Consider the following 19,124-nt stretch of genomic DNA (forward strand, 5'->3'; position numbering starts at 1 on the left):
GTTCTTTAGGTTCACTATAGGTATTATATGTAAAAGCATTGGGACACCTGCTCATCTATTCTTTCTTTCGAAATCAAGGATAGAATTAAAAAAGAATGTATCCTGCTTTTCTTGGAGTAAATGTCTCTACTGTCCAGGGAAGGCTTTCTACTAGATTTTGGAGCACTGCTGTAAGGATTTGATTGCACTCAGTAACAAGAGCGTTAGTGAGGCCAGGATGTTGGATGATCACCAACCCAACTCATCCCAAACTCTGCAACCCATCCCAAACCAAGCACCATCATTTCAGAGAACACGGTTCCACTGATCCACAGCTCAATACTGGAGGGCTTTATACCTCTCAAGTCCACGTCTGGCAGTAGGCATGGTGCCAATAGGTTCATGTTTTTCTGCTCCAGGGAGTCTATCCTACTGACAATACATCTCTACAGGGACTAGAAAAGGTTTGCTTGTCTGTGTCAGCAATGGGTGAAACTTAAAGTAGCTGAATGAATTTGTTGGAATATGATATGGTATATATCACACTAGTGGTATATACCATATCACTAATGTCTGGATACTTTTGGACACTTTATGTGCATATATCTAGACACAGGGTAATAACAGATGTTTCTAATGAGGCTTCTAACTAAATGTTGGAACGTTGCTGCTGGAATTTGCTGCATTCAGCCAAAGATCATCACAAGGGTCAGGTACTGATTTTGGCTGATGAAGTCTGAATCCTGTCCAACTCATGCCAGGGTCCAGTGGTGCTTCCTTACTCTAAAGAACTTCACTGCTCTAGAGTTAAATGCTGTGGAGCTTCACATCCATCTAGCTGATGTTTGGCACTGCATGTGGAGAGCTTAGGCTTGTGTGCGGCTGCTCCAGATCATCCAAGTCCAGTACTTTTCTATGTGGACTTCCTCACAGTATGTACACCTGTATGAGCTGAGGGTGTACATTAAGCAGCTGAATTCACACAAGGGACAAGGTATCTTTTGGACATTTTGTATCTCTCTCTCTCTCTCTTTCTCTTCCATCATCCTCTCTCACACAGAATCAATATGCCCTTCCAGGCCAGCACCCTGCTCTGCAGCCATGCTCCCCTCCGGGCAGAACTGAGATGGAGGCCGAGCAGCAGCCGAGACGGCCACCAGCTCTGACCTTTTGTCAAGCTCAGAGAGCCACAGGACAGCAGCAGAGTGCAGCCAGCTTCTCTCAGCCTGCAGCACACATTGCTGCTCACTGTCAGACATTGCTCTGCCTGCGCCACCAACACCCCGGATCAAGACATCAACCGGGGCAGGTCTCTGGGGTAGAGAAAGAGAGAGAGAAATACAGAGAGAGTGTGAGAGACAGAGATCGAGAGAGAGACGGAGAGAGATAGAGAGTGCTGAAGACTCCACACTCCTTGTCAGGAGCTGTAAACGTGCCAAACTGAGTGCCGCTGTCCGTAAACGTCACTCACGGAGAGAGGTGTTAGAACAGCTAGACAGTAGCAGCGCTACAAGGTGCAGAGGTCGAGAGAGCTAGCACACTAAGAAGCACGCAATGATGCAGAGAGAGCAAGACAGAGAAAGAGAGAGAGAGAGAGAGAGAGAGAGAGAGAGAGAGAGAGAGAGAGAGAGAGAGAATGAAAGAAAGATGGATGAGTCAGGGATTTAAAGATTCTCAGAGTGTGTTGGCATAGCGAGGTGAATGCTGAACGAGAGAGGAAGAGGGAGAGAAAAAAGAAGAGATGAATATTTGGATGCTGAATAGAAGTGTGAGGGGAGGTATAAAACATCACAGGAGAATAGCGAGCAGGAGAAAGAGAGGGAGAAGAGGGAGCGGAGAGATGTACAGAGGTAGAGACAGACAGGCTGGGTTCATGCGGGGCTATCTGCCGGCGCGAAGTTCAGCGCTCGCACGGACGGAATACTAAACACACGGGCTCCAGTCCTGACCTACTTTAATCAAACTGACACACAAATCCACTCAGGACTGCTGCATATCACCCACCCAAGTCACTGCCATCTCCCCCAGCACCCTGGCCGTCACCCTGGCCCAATGCTGACCGGCTGCCTGAGCAACACATTCCTGCTAAACAGTCACCCCAGTAAAGCCTTAATGAGACCAAGACTGCAAAATATTGCAACCTCACCACAGCTTCTTCTGAAAGCTGCCCCGCTCTTACTGACCCCTATTATGTTCATATAATGCCCTTACCAAGTACTGACCACATGCCACATCCACAAACCCCTAGTCTTGCTAAATATTGCTCCTCTAACACAAAATGCCCCACAGAATACTGATATAGCTTGCTTAGGAAATTGCATTTAGGACCATCTCACTTGCTAGTCCACAAATATAGCACAGTATAGATATAGTCATATTGTTTCTTGATGATATTCAGCATTTAGACACCTTTATTGAACTCTTCATTCCATGGTCTAAATGAAATCTGGCCAGCCTAGTCAAAACAGAGGGCAGATTGTGGAGCAGATACACATGAATCAGAACTCCACTGTAGTCATAGGCCTCTTTTCCAGGCAGGGCCGAATGATTCTGAGCACAGAGGGTAACTGTTTTTGTGGCTTTTCCACACGGACACGGCTCGGCACAGAACACTTACTCTAGGCTAGCCTGTTTTTCTCAGCACAGTTAGTAAACCGTACTTGGGGCCACAGAACCGTTTGGTGGGAGGGATTAACAACATAGGGAACCACTTATTGGCTGCATATTTGCATCACATTTGTGCCGCAAGATCCAAGGTCTTTATATTTCCAGTATAGAAAATGCCAGAGACTATACCTAATAAGTACAAGAATAGTTATACACTTTAGTTCACTGTAGCAAAATAAAGTTGACTACACTTGAGTAGGCTACCGGCCTCGTCCAACATTGTTCAAACAGACTTTGAGTGAATGCTAACATTATTTGGCATTTACATTGAAAAAAGGGTCTCCTTGGCATAGTTTGAGACAAGTGTGATGTATGTATACAGTTTCCATGATGCTAACAGATAAATTACGTTTTCATTTTACATTTACATTTACAGCATTTAGCAGACACTCTAATTCAGAGCAACTTTCACTATTTACTCAAGAATAACCTTAGCTAGTTTGAATAGACAAAAATTCAAAGATACCTTTAAGCTTAGACACTACTAAACACAAGTCAATATGGAGACCATAATACTCTATTCTTCGTCCAGTCTTCAGAAGTTAGCTAGCCTTAGCTAGCTACATTAGACTTGTAGTTGTAGCGCAAGACTAAAGAACAAAACTGTAAACGGTCAAATGGGTCCATACTGGTGCAGAACAGTACAGTGCGGCCTTTGTAACCATTTGGCTCTACAGTGAGGCGAATGTAACTCTTCACATGTTTAGATTTAGATCTACATATATTTAAGCACTGCACTATACCATCACTGTCTCAATAAAACATTTTTAGGAGAAGGAAACACTGTAGATTAATGCAAAGTCCCTGTAGGTCAGTGATCCTCAGATTCCAACAAAACATTTGACTGAGAAAAATATGGATCGCTTACACAAAAGGGTTCTATATAGTACTGAAAACAGGGTATTAGGACAGCGGACCAGTTTTTGTTGCTCATATAAAAGAAGGTTTTCTACCAATGTAAAATACCTTTTACGCAGGCAAAGAACCATCTGAGCATCCAAATGGTTATTTGAGCTATCGTGGTTCTACAACCATTGCCTTTACAAAAGAACCCCTGAAGAACCATCTTAAAGATCAATTTCAGGACCACTGTTAAACGCCTTTGGACTATCTCTATTGGTCCATTCATTATAAAGTGTACAAATGTTTCTGTTTTTAAGAAAAGCTATCTAGCCAGCAATTCACTGACAGTTTCCCTGTAAAATATAAAATACTTCCGTTCTCACACCATATCTCAGACCCAAGAGTGAGACCAAGACAAAGACAGTGACAGCATAGTACGAGGTGAAGCACTTCTCATATGAACCACAGCCAACATGTCCTCCCTTGGCCTCTCCTCCACTGTAGAGCCTGACATTGAGATGTCACACTTCATATTTCTCTCCCACTCCTGCACCTGCAGCCCAGGGTCTCAGCACGAGTGCTGTTTCTGGGTCGGTTTGACTGTACAACACATAATGACAGAAGCCAACAGAGGCACGGGGGAAAGCTGACCCGGTATCAGCACTTCTGCTCTGGGATTTCTTTATGAATACAGGCCCAGAGCTGCACCTCACGTAACCCTGCGAGAAAGTGCCTAGCCCTCCCAAGCCTGTCACTGTGCGTCAGTTGGCACGAGAGAATGCAGAGCAGCATGAGATACGGCACTCTCCGAGGCATACATCACCTCAGGCCCCTCACAAGACACATTACCAGCCATCAATCAGCACTCACCAGCAGCCTACGAGCGAAAGCTGTGTCGCTGCCGCCGAATCAATCCACACACATCTCAGCACGCTGCCAAAAGCATGCCGCCGAGCCGCTACGAGCCGCTCGCATGCTCTAGGATTTCCACATTCTTTCACTGACACGCCAGAGTTCATGAAAGTATTATCATGGTGATAATTAGGCAGAATGTAATTGGTGACGCGCACTGGGAAGCACAATCATTTTCTGCTGTGTGGAATCTGACTTATGGTACAATCCCAACCCTTATGATTGAACTTGGAATGCCCTTGGGTTTAGTGGTGGCATTTGGAAGCAGCTTGCACAATGACTGACTGAGGCAGAAGAATGCAGTGAGGGGAAGAAAAAAGATTATGGATTTCCATGGTATGTCATTGCACAAGCTCACGTGAGTAGTTTGACTGTTTAGCGACTTGTAGGAGCCTGGGAAAGAAGAATGGAGTCATTTAATCATTTTATCTCAGTGGGGAAACAAGTTTAGTAACAGGCTGTGATTACTTCCAATACTCAAACTGAAATACCAGCTTATGACAAATACGCAAAAAACATAACGCATGTTGCATGTGTTGGCCTGAGCTGACTGACAAAGAGCACATACTGGAATAAGCATTCCTAGGTTCCTATGGTTCCCATGTGCAAACCTATTTGAGAGAAATGGAAACTGAGATTTTGATTGGATCTGCCTCTAAGTTTGACCTTGTCAATGCAGTTTAGAGCTGTTGAGAATACGGTTTCTAAATTTATTTGGTGGGCAGCATTAGAATCAATCAATTTGATCAACCCATGTGATCAAATGTGAACCCCCACAAGATGAATTTTCCATGGGGAGGTGGAGTAATGTCATTTGACTACAGAACGTTGAAAGTTCAGTAAGCTACATACTTCATAACATGTATGTAGGCTATAGGCTATGCTATGCAATGACTTTTCTAAAGCTGCCAGCAATGTTGTGCCTTGGTTGTGAGTCCTTGGTTGTGAGTCCTTGGTCTTCTGGATTTGACCAAGGATTACCACAGACTTGAACGACCCGAGATATCTGTGCCATGCACAACGAAACAAAAAGCCTCCTCAAGCCACAAACGGTTATTTTTAAGACATAAGGCACTGGAATCTTTACTGATCCAGAAGCACACAGTCCATAAATATGAGATGGAGCATGCAGCTCTGACCCATCAAGGCATGGACCCCACAAGACCTCTAAAGAAGTTGCTCTGTGGCATCTGGCACCAAGACGTTAGCAACAAATCCTTTAAGTTGTGTAAGCTGCAAGGTGGAATTCCATGAATCAGAACTGATTGTCCAGTGCATCCCACAGATTCTCGATCAGATGAGATCTTTTAGAGGCCAAGTAAACAACTTGAACTCTTTGTCATGTTTCTTAAACCATTCCTGAACAATATGTGTCGGAAAAACCATTTCAATTAAGGGGTGCACTTGGTCTACTTAGGTAGGTGCTACATGGTAAAGTAACATTCATATGAATGCTAGGACCCTGAGGTTTCCAAGCTGAGCATTGCCTGGCTGACCACATGACGTAAAATAACAGGGAACCTCTCTATATTGCTCCATGTTCCAATTCTAATGCTCACAAGTCCCCTGTAATGCTTTTGTCTGTGAACAGCATGAATACCCTGATTGGTCTGTGGCTACACAGTCCTATACACAGCAAACTGTGATGTGTGTTGTGTGTTGTGACACCTTTCTGGCATACCCAGCATTAACATTTATACAGTTTGTGCTACAGTAGCTCTTCTGTGTGTTTGGATCAGACGGGCAAGCCTTCTCTCCCCTTGTGCATCCATAAGCCTTGGGTGTCCATGAACCAGTGACCAGTTCACTGCGTGTCCTTCCTAGAACCATTTTTGCTGGTTACTAACCACTGCATACCGGACACACCCAGTAACACCTGCAGTTACTGAGATACCATACTTGTAGTTGGTCTGCAGGCATCTATACCCAGTTGACTAGCAATCAAATGGCCCTGGTCAAAGTCCTTATGCTTGCCCACTGTCCTGTCCCAACTTCAAGAACTGACTGTCGACTTGCTGCTGGTTTTAATTAGTGGCTCATCAGTGTAAGTGAACAAAATAGGAATCATAAACATAGACACCCCTCTCCCTCGACCCCTCACTTCAGGGACCATTATTAACCACACAATTGACGTTTTTCTTTTTTTACAACTGCACGTCACTGCATCTTTAGTTTATGCACATGAGAGCTAACAAAAGGTCTAGATTCTTGATGTGCCATTTGCATCTGGAGTGTTAATGTCTCCCAACACAAGTACCCAAAAAAATCAGGCCATTGTGAGGCTGAAAAAATCAGAATAAATTAGAGACATAGCCGAAACATAAGACGTATGAAAATCAACTGTTTGGTACATTGTTAGGAACAGGAATGCACCAGTGAGATGTGTATGAGTATGTTCACCCGTTGTATATACTTTGATTGTTTGACTATTTGATTTGCTGACCAACTTCTCGTAACCCAAAGTACACAACATCCGACAAACAAGGACAAAGCATGGCTGTCATTTAAATACGTGTGGCTCACTTGCCTTTATCAACAGAGAGCAGGAAGTATCAACTGTAAAGTGTACAGATGCATCCTAACTACTTCAGTTCTCAAACCCCAAATGATGTCCCTGTCTGACGGATGGCACCAGGACAAAATTACCTAAAACACACTACCAATGCAACTGAGGGTGAAGGATCCTGGACCTGACTGAATATGAATTTCACTTACTGAAGACCAGAGAAAGCCAGAAAAACCCAAAATGGCAGCATTTCAGACTTGGCAGAGCATTACCAGGAAGATACCCAGCATTTGGTTATCTGTATCTGTTCCAGACTTCCAGTAGCCACTCATTACAAAACCATTCAAATACAGGTATTAAATACGTCAATGCTGTTTAAAATTGGCTACATCTGTTTAGTGGTTCAGGATCTCCTGGAATCAGGGATTATGTATAACCCAATGTACACTGTATAGACAAAAGTATTGGGACACCTGCTTATTCATTCTTTCTTTTTTTTCTTTTTTTTTTTGAAGTGTTGTTGGAGTTTCCAGAGTAACAGTTTCTACTTAGCACTCAGCAACAAGAGCGTTTATTGAAGTCGGATTGTTAAATGATCAGATAGATAAATAGATAGCTAGATAGATAGATCTACGCATGTATGTATGTATATTTGGCAGAATGTGTCAGGCAAAGTATGAAGGAGAGAGAGAGAGAAAGAGAAAGAGAGTGAGGGAGAAAGAGGGAGAGGGAACACAGCATGACTACAGACTGCCTGAGTGGAGCAGGCTGCCTGCAATTAAGGTGAAATCAGGGAGAAATCTGCACTGCCTTGATAATGAGCCTCGTCTGAATTATTAACGAGAGTTATTCCCCCAGGACCCAGTCTCCCACTGAGCCCATCAGCGCACACACACACACCCACACACACACACACACACACAGTGCCTCTGTCTCACACACATAGACTTGCACACTACCTCAGCCAATGGACTCACAAATATACACACACGTTCAAACACAAATCCTTCAAGATCGGCAGAATATGAGTGCAAGCGCACGCAAACATGCACACGCGCGCGTGCACACACTGAGAAAAAGAAACCTTCAGGACCCGTTTTTGGCCAGTGTTGAAGACAAAAGCATAATCAAAAGAAAAGCGCTGTGAAAAATAGTGATATTTTAGTAACCGAGAGAGAATCTAACATGTAACTGTCAGTTCTGCGTACAGTCAGAACGTTCGTCAAACATGTAGTGTGACCTTGTGTTTGAAAAGACACCACAATAGCAAGACAAACACACTACAGCAAAAAAGTATCCACACATCCTTCATGCAGGCAGCTGCATTCGTACAGCTTACAACCCTGTTATGTGTCTTGCCATTTTTCATGGCTGCTTCGAAAAAAAGCACTCTATCTTCCTATTTTGTGTAGATTCATGCACACATTTTTCATTAAAAATGTGGTGACTCACAAAGTTTAAAAGTAGCACAAGCACTCTGAAAATATTCGGAGGAGTATATAAAGCCTTTATTGAGTCGAGTGTAATTTCGCAGACCTTCACAGGCTGAACAGTCTGTCCTTGGTGCTGGTCCAGTTGAATACATTTCCTGAGCACCATTATGGTGCCTGCCCATAGAAGCTTTTTAGAGGGCCCGGTTTACTGACGGTCAGAAGGTTAAGTGGAGATCTATTCCAAGGACACGGCCGCTTCGTACAAAATCAGACTCATTCAGGCATTTGGAATCATGGGGCTCTGATTGATGGTCTGGATAACTCTGGGCAGATCTCTCCAAACCACTCTGAGCCACCACGGAATTTCCTCTCTGTCCCCTCTGTGACTGCGCATCCCACTCGAGTGATCCGTGTAAACAAAGCCCGTCTGTGTGTGTAAGCAGGGGGACAAGCTTTTGGAAAACAGCGTTAAGCGCTGAGAGGCAAGCTGCACCCTAGGCCTACACTTATGGCTCTGTGGGTCCAGTGCACCTCAAGGGCCTGCTTACAACCATCTGGTTGGCCTGCTCCGCCACATTCTTCTATTTGTCGGTCTCTTGGAATTTGCACACAATGGAGTTCTTGCACTCCATATAGTGCAAGGACAACAATGCCCATTCCATCATTAGCACCCACTTCCAGTACTGGTTTAGGCCTCTCTGCAGCGCCTCCCCCCTTGCACCCCCCTACACTGTTAGTATGGCTGGTCTGTAGGCTTGGCATGGACATCTACTACTCCTCCCACTATGTGCTCATAAACTCCTGGCACATTAAGTCCCATCCAAGGAGCCAGAAAAAGAGCACCAAAGCTGAGGACACACACCAAAACACCACGACACACCCCCGCCTGGAGCCAATATGTGAGTCAAGCTTCAGAACGACTGAAGGAAAAAAAGCAGCAAAACAGTCTGGTCTCTGAGATGAAGAGAGGAAAAGAGCGAGAGATGACACAAATCTAGAACAGACTGTTCTCCCAGAAGTAGAGATGTGCTCAGGGGGACAGGGTGAGACTCTAGTGTGTGTGTGTGTGTGTGTGTGATTTTGGGTAGTTGGGGGTGGAGGGGGGGTGGTCCACAGAAACTGAGATGGTACCGGCAGCGAAAAGAAGTGCACAGAGGTACGCTATGAGATCAGTCCAAATGACAGGGTGTCCATGCACAGGACGGAGGAAGCAGCAGCACATTCCGCACAGCCTTTTACAATTGATCCATGCAATGGCATGAGGCGCCATGCTAGCAGAAGAGGACAAAAACACCCCTATTCTGCATTCGGAAGGAGTCTGTGCATCTTTTTCAGGATGATTTGATCCTTCAAATACAGATGACTTTAGTATTGATGGGTCAAGAACAGCCGAAAAATGATGGATATTAGAAAGGAAGTCATGAATCCAGTCCAATTTTAGCCTAAGTTTAGGTCATCTTAAGCAAAGTGCTTTGAACAGAAGCAGCTTTAGAATTTAGTTGTTCTTAAAAGATATATACACTGAAAAATATTGGATCTGTATTGGCACCTTGCATTACTCAATATTTAAATATCAGCATCGATATGCTATCAAATGAAGTTTAGCATTTGTGTGTTTGAAGTTTTTGTCTGTGTTTTGGCCTTCTGCCCACACAAAAACACCATTTATGATCACTGAATATGCTCTCTAAAGTGAAGATTTTTTGAAAACAGTTTTTAGTGTTTTGAATGGGATCAAGCAGCAAGAAGATGATGTTTTCAGTGTTGTAGTGTGGAAGGGGAAAATACTGATGCCACAAGCATAATTGTTTCTGACTAAATAACTCCTTACTCCCTATATAGTGAACTACATACATCCTAAAAATCCTTCAATGTCTCAGATAGCACTAGATTCCGACATATGAATAAATGCAAATACTGTTCCATTACAAATATATAACTCTAGACTTAGAATCCAGAATTTGGGTTTTTCTTGTTCCTTCGTGGTGTTTTGATGTCTCTCTTTATGAACTATCATGATCATGCAAGCGTTTTCACCTCTGCGTGGAAGAAAATGTCTGTTTTTAAAATCATCCAGACACAAGTGGACAGGGCCTGTCACTCTCTCTTTTTCTTGCTCTTCCTCCACAGGTGTACCTGCTTAGCCACATAAATTACATGCAGACCACCGACCAATGAGGGTCTTGACTGGAGTAATTGGGTGAGAAGCCAAGCTTGCTGAAAAGGAGAACTGCTGTGATGCATACTACGTACTGTGGTTCTTTTAAATTGCTTAGATTGGGACTACTGTAATATGGTGCAGTTGTAACATATATGAAGCCATACTTTAATATAGTGGGGTTGTAAAACATGCTTTAACATTTATTCAATCAAATGTTTGCCCATCTGCTAGAGATGAAGAGTAAAAGCTATAAGTTGTGAATTATTACTAGTAAGTCAACAGACGTTTAAGCTGCTTAAAAATCCCAACAGCCAAATCAGCTAAAACAAAACACTGAAGGCTAAAGTTGTCGATTCTGCAAGTCCGTTAAGTAGTTTCACTTCAGATTCTTGCATTGATGTTGAGCTTTTGATATTTTTTGGGTTTCCAATGAACACTCAAAGCCAGCTTTCCAGACGCAGATGCTACTCTTGCTATCGGTCAATCAAAACCCTCACAGAGTTCTGTGACTGCTTTGGTCTGAGTTTGATTTGAGAACAGATTCCACTTCTAGTTTAAGCAGAGTTGCAATGTTTGCTGTGCTGCAACCAATAAAATCTCCAATTATACATATGACTAAAGTACCCTAGGAAACGTAATATTTGCAAGAAGATTTTGTACATATTTTATGATTCACAAGAAGCTCTGTCCACTGGTGGTGCTGTTTTCCCAAACATCCAGCCTGTCATGTACTTGAATTGAGAAAACAGCATCGCCGCAGCATTCTGCTTCTCTTGGTTATAGAGAATTATTGGATGGGAAATCAGGCCGAAACGCTGAGAACTGCACACTGTACTGCGGTGAGGGTTAGAATTAGGTTTAAGTGTAGGTTCAGGTAATAAAACACGTCTTCTTCATGTCATTTCTGCATGGCTGGGTTGCATCATTAATTTGTGCAAACTGTGTACGAATCCTGAAAATGGTCTTTTCTGGTGAAAGACCAGTACTGTAGCCCATCGAACAAGGTGCTTAATGTCCAGTCCTCTTCAAAGCCCAAGCTGAGCTGGCTTACACCAAAGATGTGAAATGTAAAGCAGCACAGGCCAGGCTGTGTGTACAAGGAGCAGTCTAAGGGAAAAGTAAAAGGGAAGAAGCTAACGCTCACCCAAGACCCGGCAGGTAACACAATGTATGTAGTCTCACTCCGCAGAAAAGCTATTTGTGTTTCTCTCTCCATTGCCTCACTTTCATTGCTTGCAAGCCCTCGCTAGTAACAATAAAATATGAATCAGACAAGGCCTCGGGTGACTTCCTATCTCCTGTCCTTAAAAGAGCTCTTTCTAGTGCTCAGAGACTCACTCTCATACACCATGTAACCACTTGAGTGTGCCAAATGAGCCCATTCACAAGGACTGCGTCTTTATAAGAGTTTTTGCAAGTGCAACACCTTAAACGCAAGGATGTCAGCCTAAAGTATCCAAAAACTGCAAAAGCACGATCTGCCCAAGGATAGAGCAATTATGCAGCTCTGTATCTGCTTAAAGAATTTACCGTTTCAGAGACATGTTAGTTAGAATACAACTCTTTGTTCCATGCCCATGTTCCTTTCAGATCTCTCTCTCTCTGCCTTGCTCGCTCTTGTTTCGATGGCCTGCGTGCAGTGGCAGGCGACTGACCCTTTGCCCTGCTGGCCTGTGCTCTTACCTAAAGACACGTTATAAATAACGCTCTCGTCACTTCAGATTAGAGCGTCTGACTGACTGCCTGGCACCCGCTCTGACCTGCCTCGCAATCCCCTGGCATCAGAGCACCAGCGGTCAAACACTCACGCACTCCATCTCTCGCCCACTCTCTCTCCGTCTCTCTCTCTCTCACACACACACACACACACGTGGTCCCCTGCTTTCTTTAAGGATCACATTTAAATGAGAAGCTGAGGCAAGAATAGTAGATATGTACATAAGAACAGTATGTGGGAACTTTATCAGATTGCTCCACCTCCTTCCTAAATAAATAATTAAAAAATATTTCAATACCCGCTGTCACACAGAAACCTTGTATCTCCAATTTCAATTTTTTTTTTTTTTTTTTTTTTGACGGACAGTTCTTTACACCGAATTCACATTTTATGATGAACAGACCAACAGAAATGCTCCAAAATTACTTGGAATACAATCTTTTCCACGGATAGTTAAAAAGGTATTGTCCTTCTACAGTAAAGTTGCCATTTTGAATATATGAAGTTCAACTTTGCTCAACAGCAGGGATATATATGTGATATATATCTATATATAATATGTAAAGTTCAAGTAGGTGAACCTTTTTGAGCATTAGTGATCATTTCTATTTTAAAAGCCAAAACACTCGGACCTGAATGATAATCGCTACAGAGGTCAACAGAAAGAATTCTAAGTATTACTAAGTACTACTTAAGCCCAAGTTGCAGGGATGTTAGCTCACTGCAAATGGTATATTCTTGTTGTCCAAATCACCACGGTGTTTCTCCCAAGACAGGATGACATTAAGCAATATAGAGGTTTTTTTTGGTTTCCCACAAAAGAAATGCAACTGTTATCATACATTTCATTAGGTCTGATGTATGTCCATTATCAGAGTTGTCAGCTGGATTTGAAAAGTGCAGACAGACTTTGGGCCTGTTCAGCTACTCTCTTGTTGCTCTACATATCATAAAAAAAACACATCAGACTGTACTTTTATTTCACTTAATAACTCTGACCAAAACCAATGGTAAATTACCAGCAGAATAAATAACCTACATTTATATTTAACTACCAAACATGTTTCAGCACTCAGTGATGCCAATATGGTTTAGTTCTCTTTGAAAGCCAGATGTCTGCATTGTAGCTCTAGTGGCCACAGTTTTACGCAGATCAGTGTTCCCCTACACCCACATTTACAGATTAGTACACTATCGGCCCTGTGTAAGAAGCCATATCAGTAGCTGTTCTTGGCTCCACAGCCACCAGGGGGTGGCCTGGAAAATGAGTTATCAAAAAAATAAATTCTTACAATGAGTTGTCCAAGAGCCGGAGTACAAGGGTTGTACATGAATAGGAGACCAGAGGCCTCCGATTATACCATTCATGTTTTTAATAACAACAGCGTGGGCTCCTGAATGAGTCCTTAATGGGTAACAGGATTTTGTCTTTCATTTTGTGTAAATGTATAACATAAAATGTTCTACTTTTCTACAGGAAACAGGTTTAGGGCAGAAAGAGGCTAGGATTCTAACTACCAAGTGCTGATTGCTTGCTTGGCTTTTAGTGCTTGCTGGTGTCTCCACTATCACCGGAGCTTAATACCAATTTTGCACAATGGTTTCCCTCCTCTCTAGCATCTGAACAAACCCTAAGACATTTTTATAGTGCCTGGTATTTCTTAGTACAAGTTCTCTGGTTGTACAACCTAGCTTTGTGTTCTTCTGTGCCAACACCTGATTCAGTTCAAGAAGGGCTTGGTTATTAGCTAACGACCGCTCGACAACGATCACTCAGATGCAGAAATAAAGGAATTTACAGACAATAAGTTGGGATAAGGTTTGTCTGAATAGATTTGCCTACCAAAAAAAAAAGAAAGAAAAAAGAGCTACTAGATAATGCTTGCAAGGGTGTTGTTATTTTATCAGTTTGGTCTAGTAGTAGGAGAAATGAGGTGACAAAAGAAGTAGTGAATCTGTTCAGGGGACAGAATACATTTACATAGCTTAATTAGCAATGTTATATCCCTGCTGTCCAATGAAAAACCAAAATGGTCCAAAATGGTGACTTTACAGGAGAAGGCAAAAATGTCTTTGAACGTACATTAATGTAAAATAAGAGTTTTAGAGTTTTACACAGTGTACAGAAGCAACTACAGGGTTCACATGATGGAGAATCCCAAAAACGGAGATACACATTTTCCATATGTAGCGATATGTAGAAATGAAAGAAAACATCATCAGCTTTACATAATTGATAAAATGTTACTTGCCTTTCCCAAAGATGCTTACAATTGTCAGTACACAGGCAAACAAGAAAACATAGCAACACAAAAAAAGGAGCAGTACTAGAGAGGACGTTGGCAAGAACTAATGAAGGAGTAGTTTAGGTTGGAAAAAAATTATAAGGTTTTAGATTTCAATGTAGTGAGACTCAGACTGTTGGACCCGTGGGGGGAAAGAGAGTTCCACTCCTTATGTACTTGTACTTATCTACTAAATTTACAGTAGGATACAATACCTAGCTACATTACCAGTAAAGACAACATTGGGAAGCATTCTTATTTTCATATTACAGTCATGTAATTTAGATGTGTTTTATTTTAACCTCTGGTCGGCACTCTGGATTTAGACTGTTCTTAGAAACAAACAGGTATTAATAGCTACTTACTGCTGCTCTCTAAGACTGCGGGAGAGTCCACTCCGTCTAATAGAATAATCCAGAAGCTTAATAGACTACCTGCTCTCAAAGGATTGTGATGCTATTTGCAGGCTGCTTTTACAACTACGTTTTGTAGCACACTTCTTTGAACTTATATGATCATCCCCTACCCAAACCAAGGCGTGCAGTATTACACTTCATTTCATCGTTTAGCTGTACAATTTATAGCCCTTAAGCTAATGTAAATAAACATTAAATCCATGTTGCCTCTCATGCAGTCCTTTTCAATGCTAACCAAACATAGTTTGCATCAGAGGGAGTCCAAGGACTAATTTACTGGTGATTAAGCAAGATAGATGATCATTGATGAGTCACCAACAAGCTATTCATCCTACAAGCCTTGCTACAGGGAGTGTGTCAGTCAAGACCACTGACAAGTGAAGACCATGCCTCACTGAAAAACAAACTACACCACGGAAAAGACTGGCCTCCTCAAGGACTGGCAGTATGTATGACTCCTACAGTCTGCAGCATATATGACTGAGTTTAGGGCATTTCATTTTTTTTTTTTTTTGTTGAGACGGCAGGGTGTGTGTTTATGTTGTGTCTGCCGGAAACGAGGTCAGGGCTATAACCGAGCATGAGCGTGCTTTTAAAAGCATGCCTAATCACCTTCATTACCTGGGCTAAGGCTGTGTCTGGACAGGCTCTGAAAATAACTGCTGCACTACTAGACTAGGAGTGCTCGTGTCAAACCCCTTAATTTGCCGTTACGTAAGCCTGCACCGGGACACTGGTGCTAAAGATATGGGAGCCATCCTGTGGTTGAGCAGCACACTGTCTTGTCACAGTGAAGGGATAATGGAGCTCAGACACCTGTAGAACAGCCCTGCTTGCTTAAATGAGGCGGCCTTACGCCAGGTCCAAGTGACTAGGCCTGGGGAAACTGAGGCTCTATTGAGCACTTAGGGCTTGTTTTTATGCTCTGCCCTTCTATCCACAGCCCACAAAGTGGTGAGCCACAGCGCTGTGGTCATGGTGGGGTCTTCAATGTGCATTTGTCTCCCATCAGTGGACATTTTCAGAACAGTCTAACCAACAATACTAACATTGAGTAAAAAGAGACAGTGTGTAAGCCTGGCCTCATATCACTGTCTCCTGCTCAGGAATGGAACGACTAAATATGCCTCCATGTAACAACTCAAAACAGTCCTCTGAAAGGATATATCTGCATATATGCTTTCCATTAAAACAATGTTGGAAAGTTTAAATGCTGAACTAGCAGAACGCATCAACATAACTGAGATGCAGGAAGGAGCAAGTTCTTATGCATGCCCACATTAGGTATAACACATAGGAAAAGGCATGTGTAATACTCTAGTTCTGTGTTCTAGGGAATGTGACGAAGCAGTGATTCACTTGATTGTTTGTGCATTAAGGCCAGTTCTGTTTAAATGGGCTAAAAGGCATGACTGATCGAAAGACTGAATGTAAAAATGAGATTAAGAACCTCAGGAAAGCTAAGACAATGCTCTCTTATAAACCCAAAAGAATTGGACTAACAGCACAAAGCAGAAGATTGCAATGGATTTCAACAGGTGTGAGGGGGAACAATGAAAAATTCAGCACTGGATTGCACTATAGAATATAGTACAAGCTGCAGGCTCTTACAATAGCCTAACCATACACTATTAAATGCATGGCAGAGTCTGGATACTGGTGTGTGAAACTGAGGAGGAATGAAAGGATTGCAGCTTAGATTTATGGGTTTTTTGTTTGCTGGTTTGGTTTTCTCGCATGTTGTTGATGCACATAACATACAATAAAGCATGTAATGCACTAAATAGTTTGACAGATTAACTTTTATAAACTCCTTTATGTGGTAACAATCGATTTAAGTGGCTTTATTGAGCGTAATTAAATACTTTGAATGAACAGAAACAGTTCAGCTGCTTGTTCCTATATTAAGCATTTCTAAAGTTACTAATTTTTTGAGGCAAAAGGAAGTTAAGGAGCAAAATGGAGAAACATCACATGTGTTGCTGCTCAAATCCCAATTTATACAGGTAATTTACAGGGTTTGACTCCAATACTATTGATTATTTTATAATAATTATTAGTAGTGGTAGTCGTAGTAGTAGTCATTTTTATTAGTTATTTTTAAGCTTAATGTGGCTCTCTGAAACTAATCAACCAGACCAAACAGCTTCCGGAGAACAGTTACCTACAGTCCACACACAGAAGGAGGTTCTATTAGACATTAAGGAATAAAGCAGCTGAGTCTTGCTAGTGAAATGAGATCAGTGGGCAGAAAAGACTGGTACACTGTGGCAGCGCTACACCGGTCAGAGAGCAAGGTTACTCTAACTAGTCTCAAACACACTGACAACCTAATATATTGGTCAGACTTTTTCCCTTATCCATTTCTCTACAGTTTCTATTCCACGTCTTTAGTGTTGGAGCAGAACTCATTGCAATGTGCAATACAGCGTTTCCCCAAATTCTCCCTGCGTTTCATCACGCGTGAGATGAGAACAGAAGACTGCCATCCTCTATCAGTGCACTCTAATGGAGTGCAATGATAGCTATTAAGCGCAGCACCATCATTTATTGTGGCCATGCTGGACAAACCCAAACGCAAGCGCCTTCAAAAGTGGGAAACACTCCCGACCGTGAGAATGAATTTGAACTGAACTGCAGAACCGATTAGAGTGCGTGAGCTCACAACCTCAGTCTAAAAACAATCAAGCAAAAGCCTACACTGAAGCGTGCATGCACGTGTGCGTTACCTTCCAACCGGCCGAGCTGTTGCTGTCTCCTTTATCCTTGAAATAAGGGACGTAGCGGACCATCCAGTCGTAGATCTGAGACAGGGTGAGTCTTTTCTCGGGCGTGCTCTCGATGGCGCGCGTGATCAGGTCTGCGTATGACAGGTTGCCCCACGCGTTGCGCCGGGACGACTTGGCTTTGCGCAACTGTCCGGCCACGTCCAGTCCGGGCGCGCAGGGCAGCGCTTCGCGGCACGAGGACGCGCTGTCGGGCTCCGCCTTGACCAGTAGTTCCCCACCCTCGGCAAAGGCGTCTGGACGGGGCAGAGGCCAGGTGCAGGAGCGAGGCCGGCTCTGGGGCTCCAGGTCCGTATCAGCGTCAACCTGATGCGCCTCCAGCTCGTCGTCCTCCATCATCATCATCTGCGCTTCAAGAAAAGGGGCGTGCTGGGCGAGAAGTCTGCGGGATACCGGGGACTGATGGTGGAGGTGCTCTCTCAAAAGAGAAAAAAATGGGCTTACCTGACCGAGCTGTGTGTGTGTGTATATGTGTGTGTGTGTATATATGTGTGTGTGTGTGTGCTTTTCAAGCAGGAAGAGAGCGAGTACAGCAGATCATGCTGAACACTGAGCGCTTGAGGTCTTCACAATCCAGCATGGAGAAATGACCGCTGCATGCCATGACACGATACTGGCCACCCCATTTGTGGTCAGATGAAAGACTTCACGTCAGAAACCGATGAAGACATCCCCGAGCATTCTAGGTCCAAATGGAGAGGGCTTGTTTCTGACTGACCGCGCTCTTGCTGTTGTCGGCTGCAGCAACAGATGATATCTCAGCCCCCCAGCATGCCGTGCACTGCCTGGGCTCGGAAAACTCCCATCTTTGCGATGGAAAACGTCAAAAGTGGAGGGAACAAAACTCCTCGCCCAAGCCTGCTGTTATACGTCCCCAAAAACGGCGCGAAATCCCTTCATCAGAAGAAAAGCCGGAGCACAGTGAGGTGCGCACAGTCACTCGGTCATTGCCAGCCTGCTGGTGTGTGTGGTGAGAAGCTCAGAGGCTGGAGTCAAGAGAAATCCGCCCAAACGTGTCCTTCACACCTTTCTCACTTTGTGTGGTGCATCTGATCCATCTCCACCTGCAGCACGCCCGGCTCCTCTCTCTCCCTCTCTCTCTCTCTCTCTCTCTCTCTCTCTCTCTCTCTTGCTGAGCTCCTTTTTCATGCTCCGCTACGCTCGGCCCTCTCGCCGGTTGTAACGTGATGACGCGGGCTGGAGAAACGCAGCTCGCACGTGATTGGTCCGAGCCAGGAGAAGGGCTTTACTTCAGATCGAGCTCAATGAGGGCATGCCGAGGCTCTCCTGCAACGGAGGACCTCAACTCAGGCGCCTTTCGCTGTCAGCAACAAAGCTGCACCCACCGGTTCTACTCATGACTCTCCAGCGGTGGGTGGAAACCAGGTGTGATTTCGAGCAGTAATTTTCATACAGTGG

General features: G+C 43.6%; 1 protein-coding gene across 1 annotated transcript in view; it reads right to left on the reverse strand.

Annotated features, from left to right (window-relative positions):
* Positions 1-18,842, reverse strand: part of LOC140556151 (forkhead box protein O6-like) — a 36,689-nt gene extending 17,847 nt beyond the window's left edge. Inside the window, exon 1 of the mRNA XM_072679737.1 lies at positions 17,649-18,842. Within this exon, the coding sequence (XP_072535838.1) occupies positions 17,649-18,050 (402 nt within the window). The 5' untranslated portion in view covers positions 18,051-18,842. The remainder of the gene's footprint in view (positions 1-17,648) is intronic.
* Between the last annotated feature and the right edge of the window lie 282 nt (positions 18,843-19,124).

The sequence above is a fragment of the Salminus brasiliensis genome, chromosome 5 (assembly GCF_030463535.1).
Source record: "Salminus brasiliensis chromosome 5, fSalBra1.hap2, whole genome shotgun sequence".
Classification (NCBI taxonomy): Eukaryota; Metazoa; Chordata; class Actinopteri; order Characiformes; family Bryconidae; genus Salminus; species Salminus brasiliensis.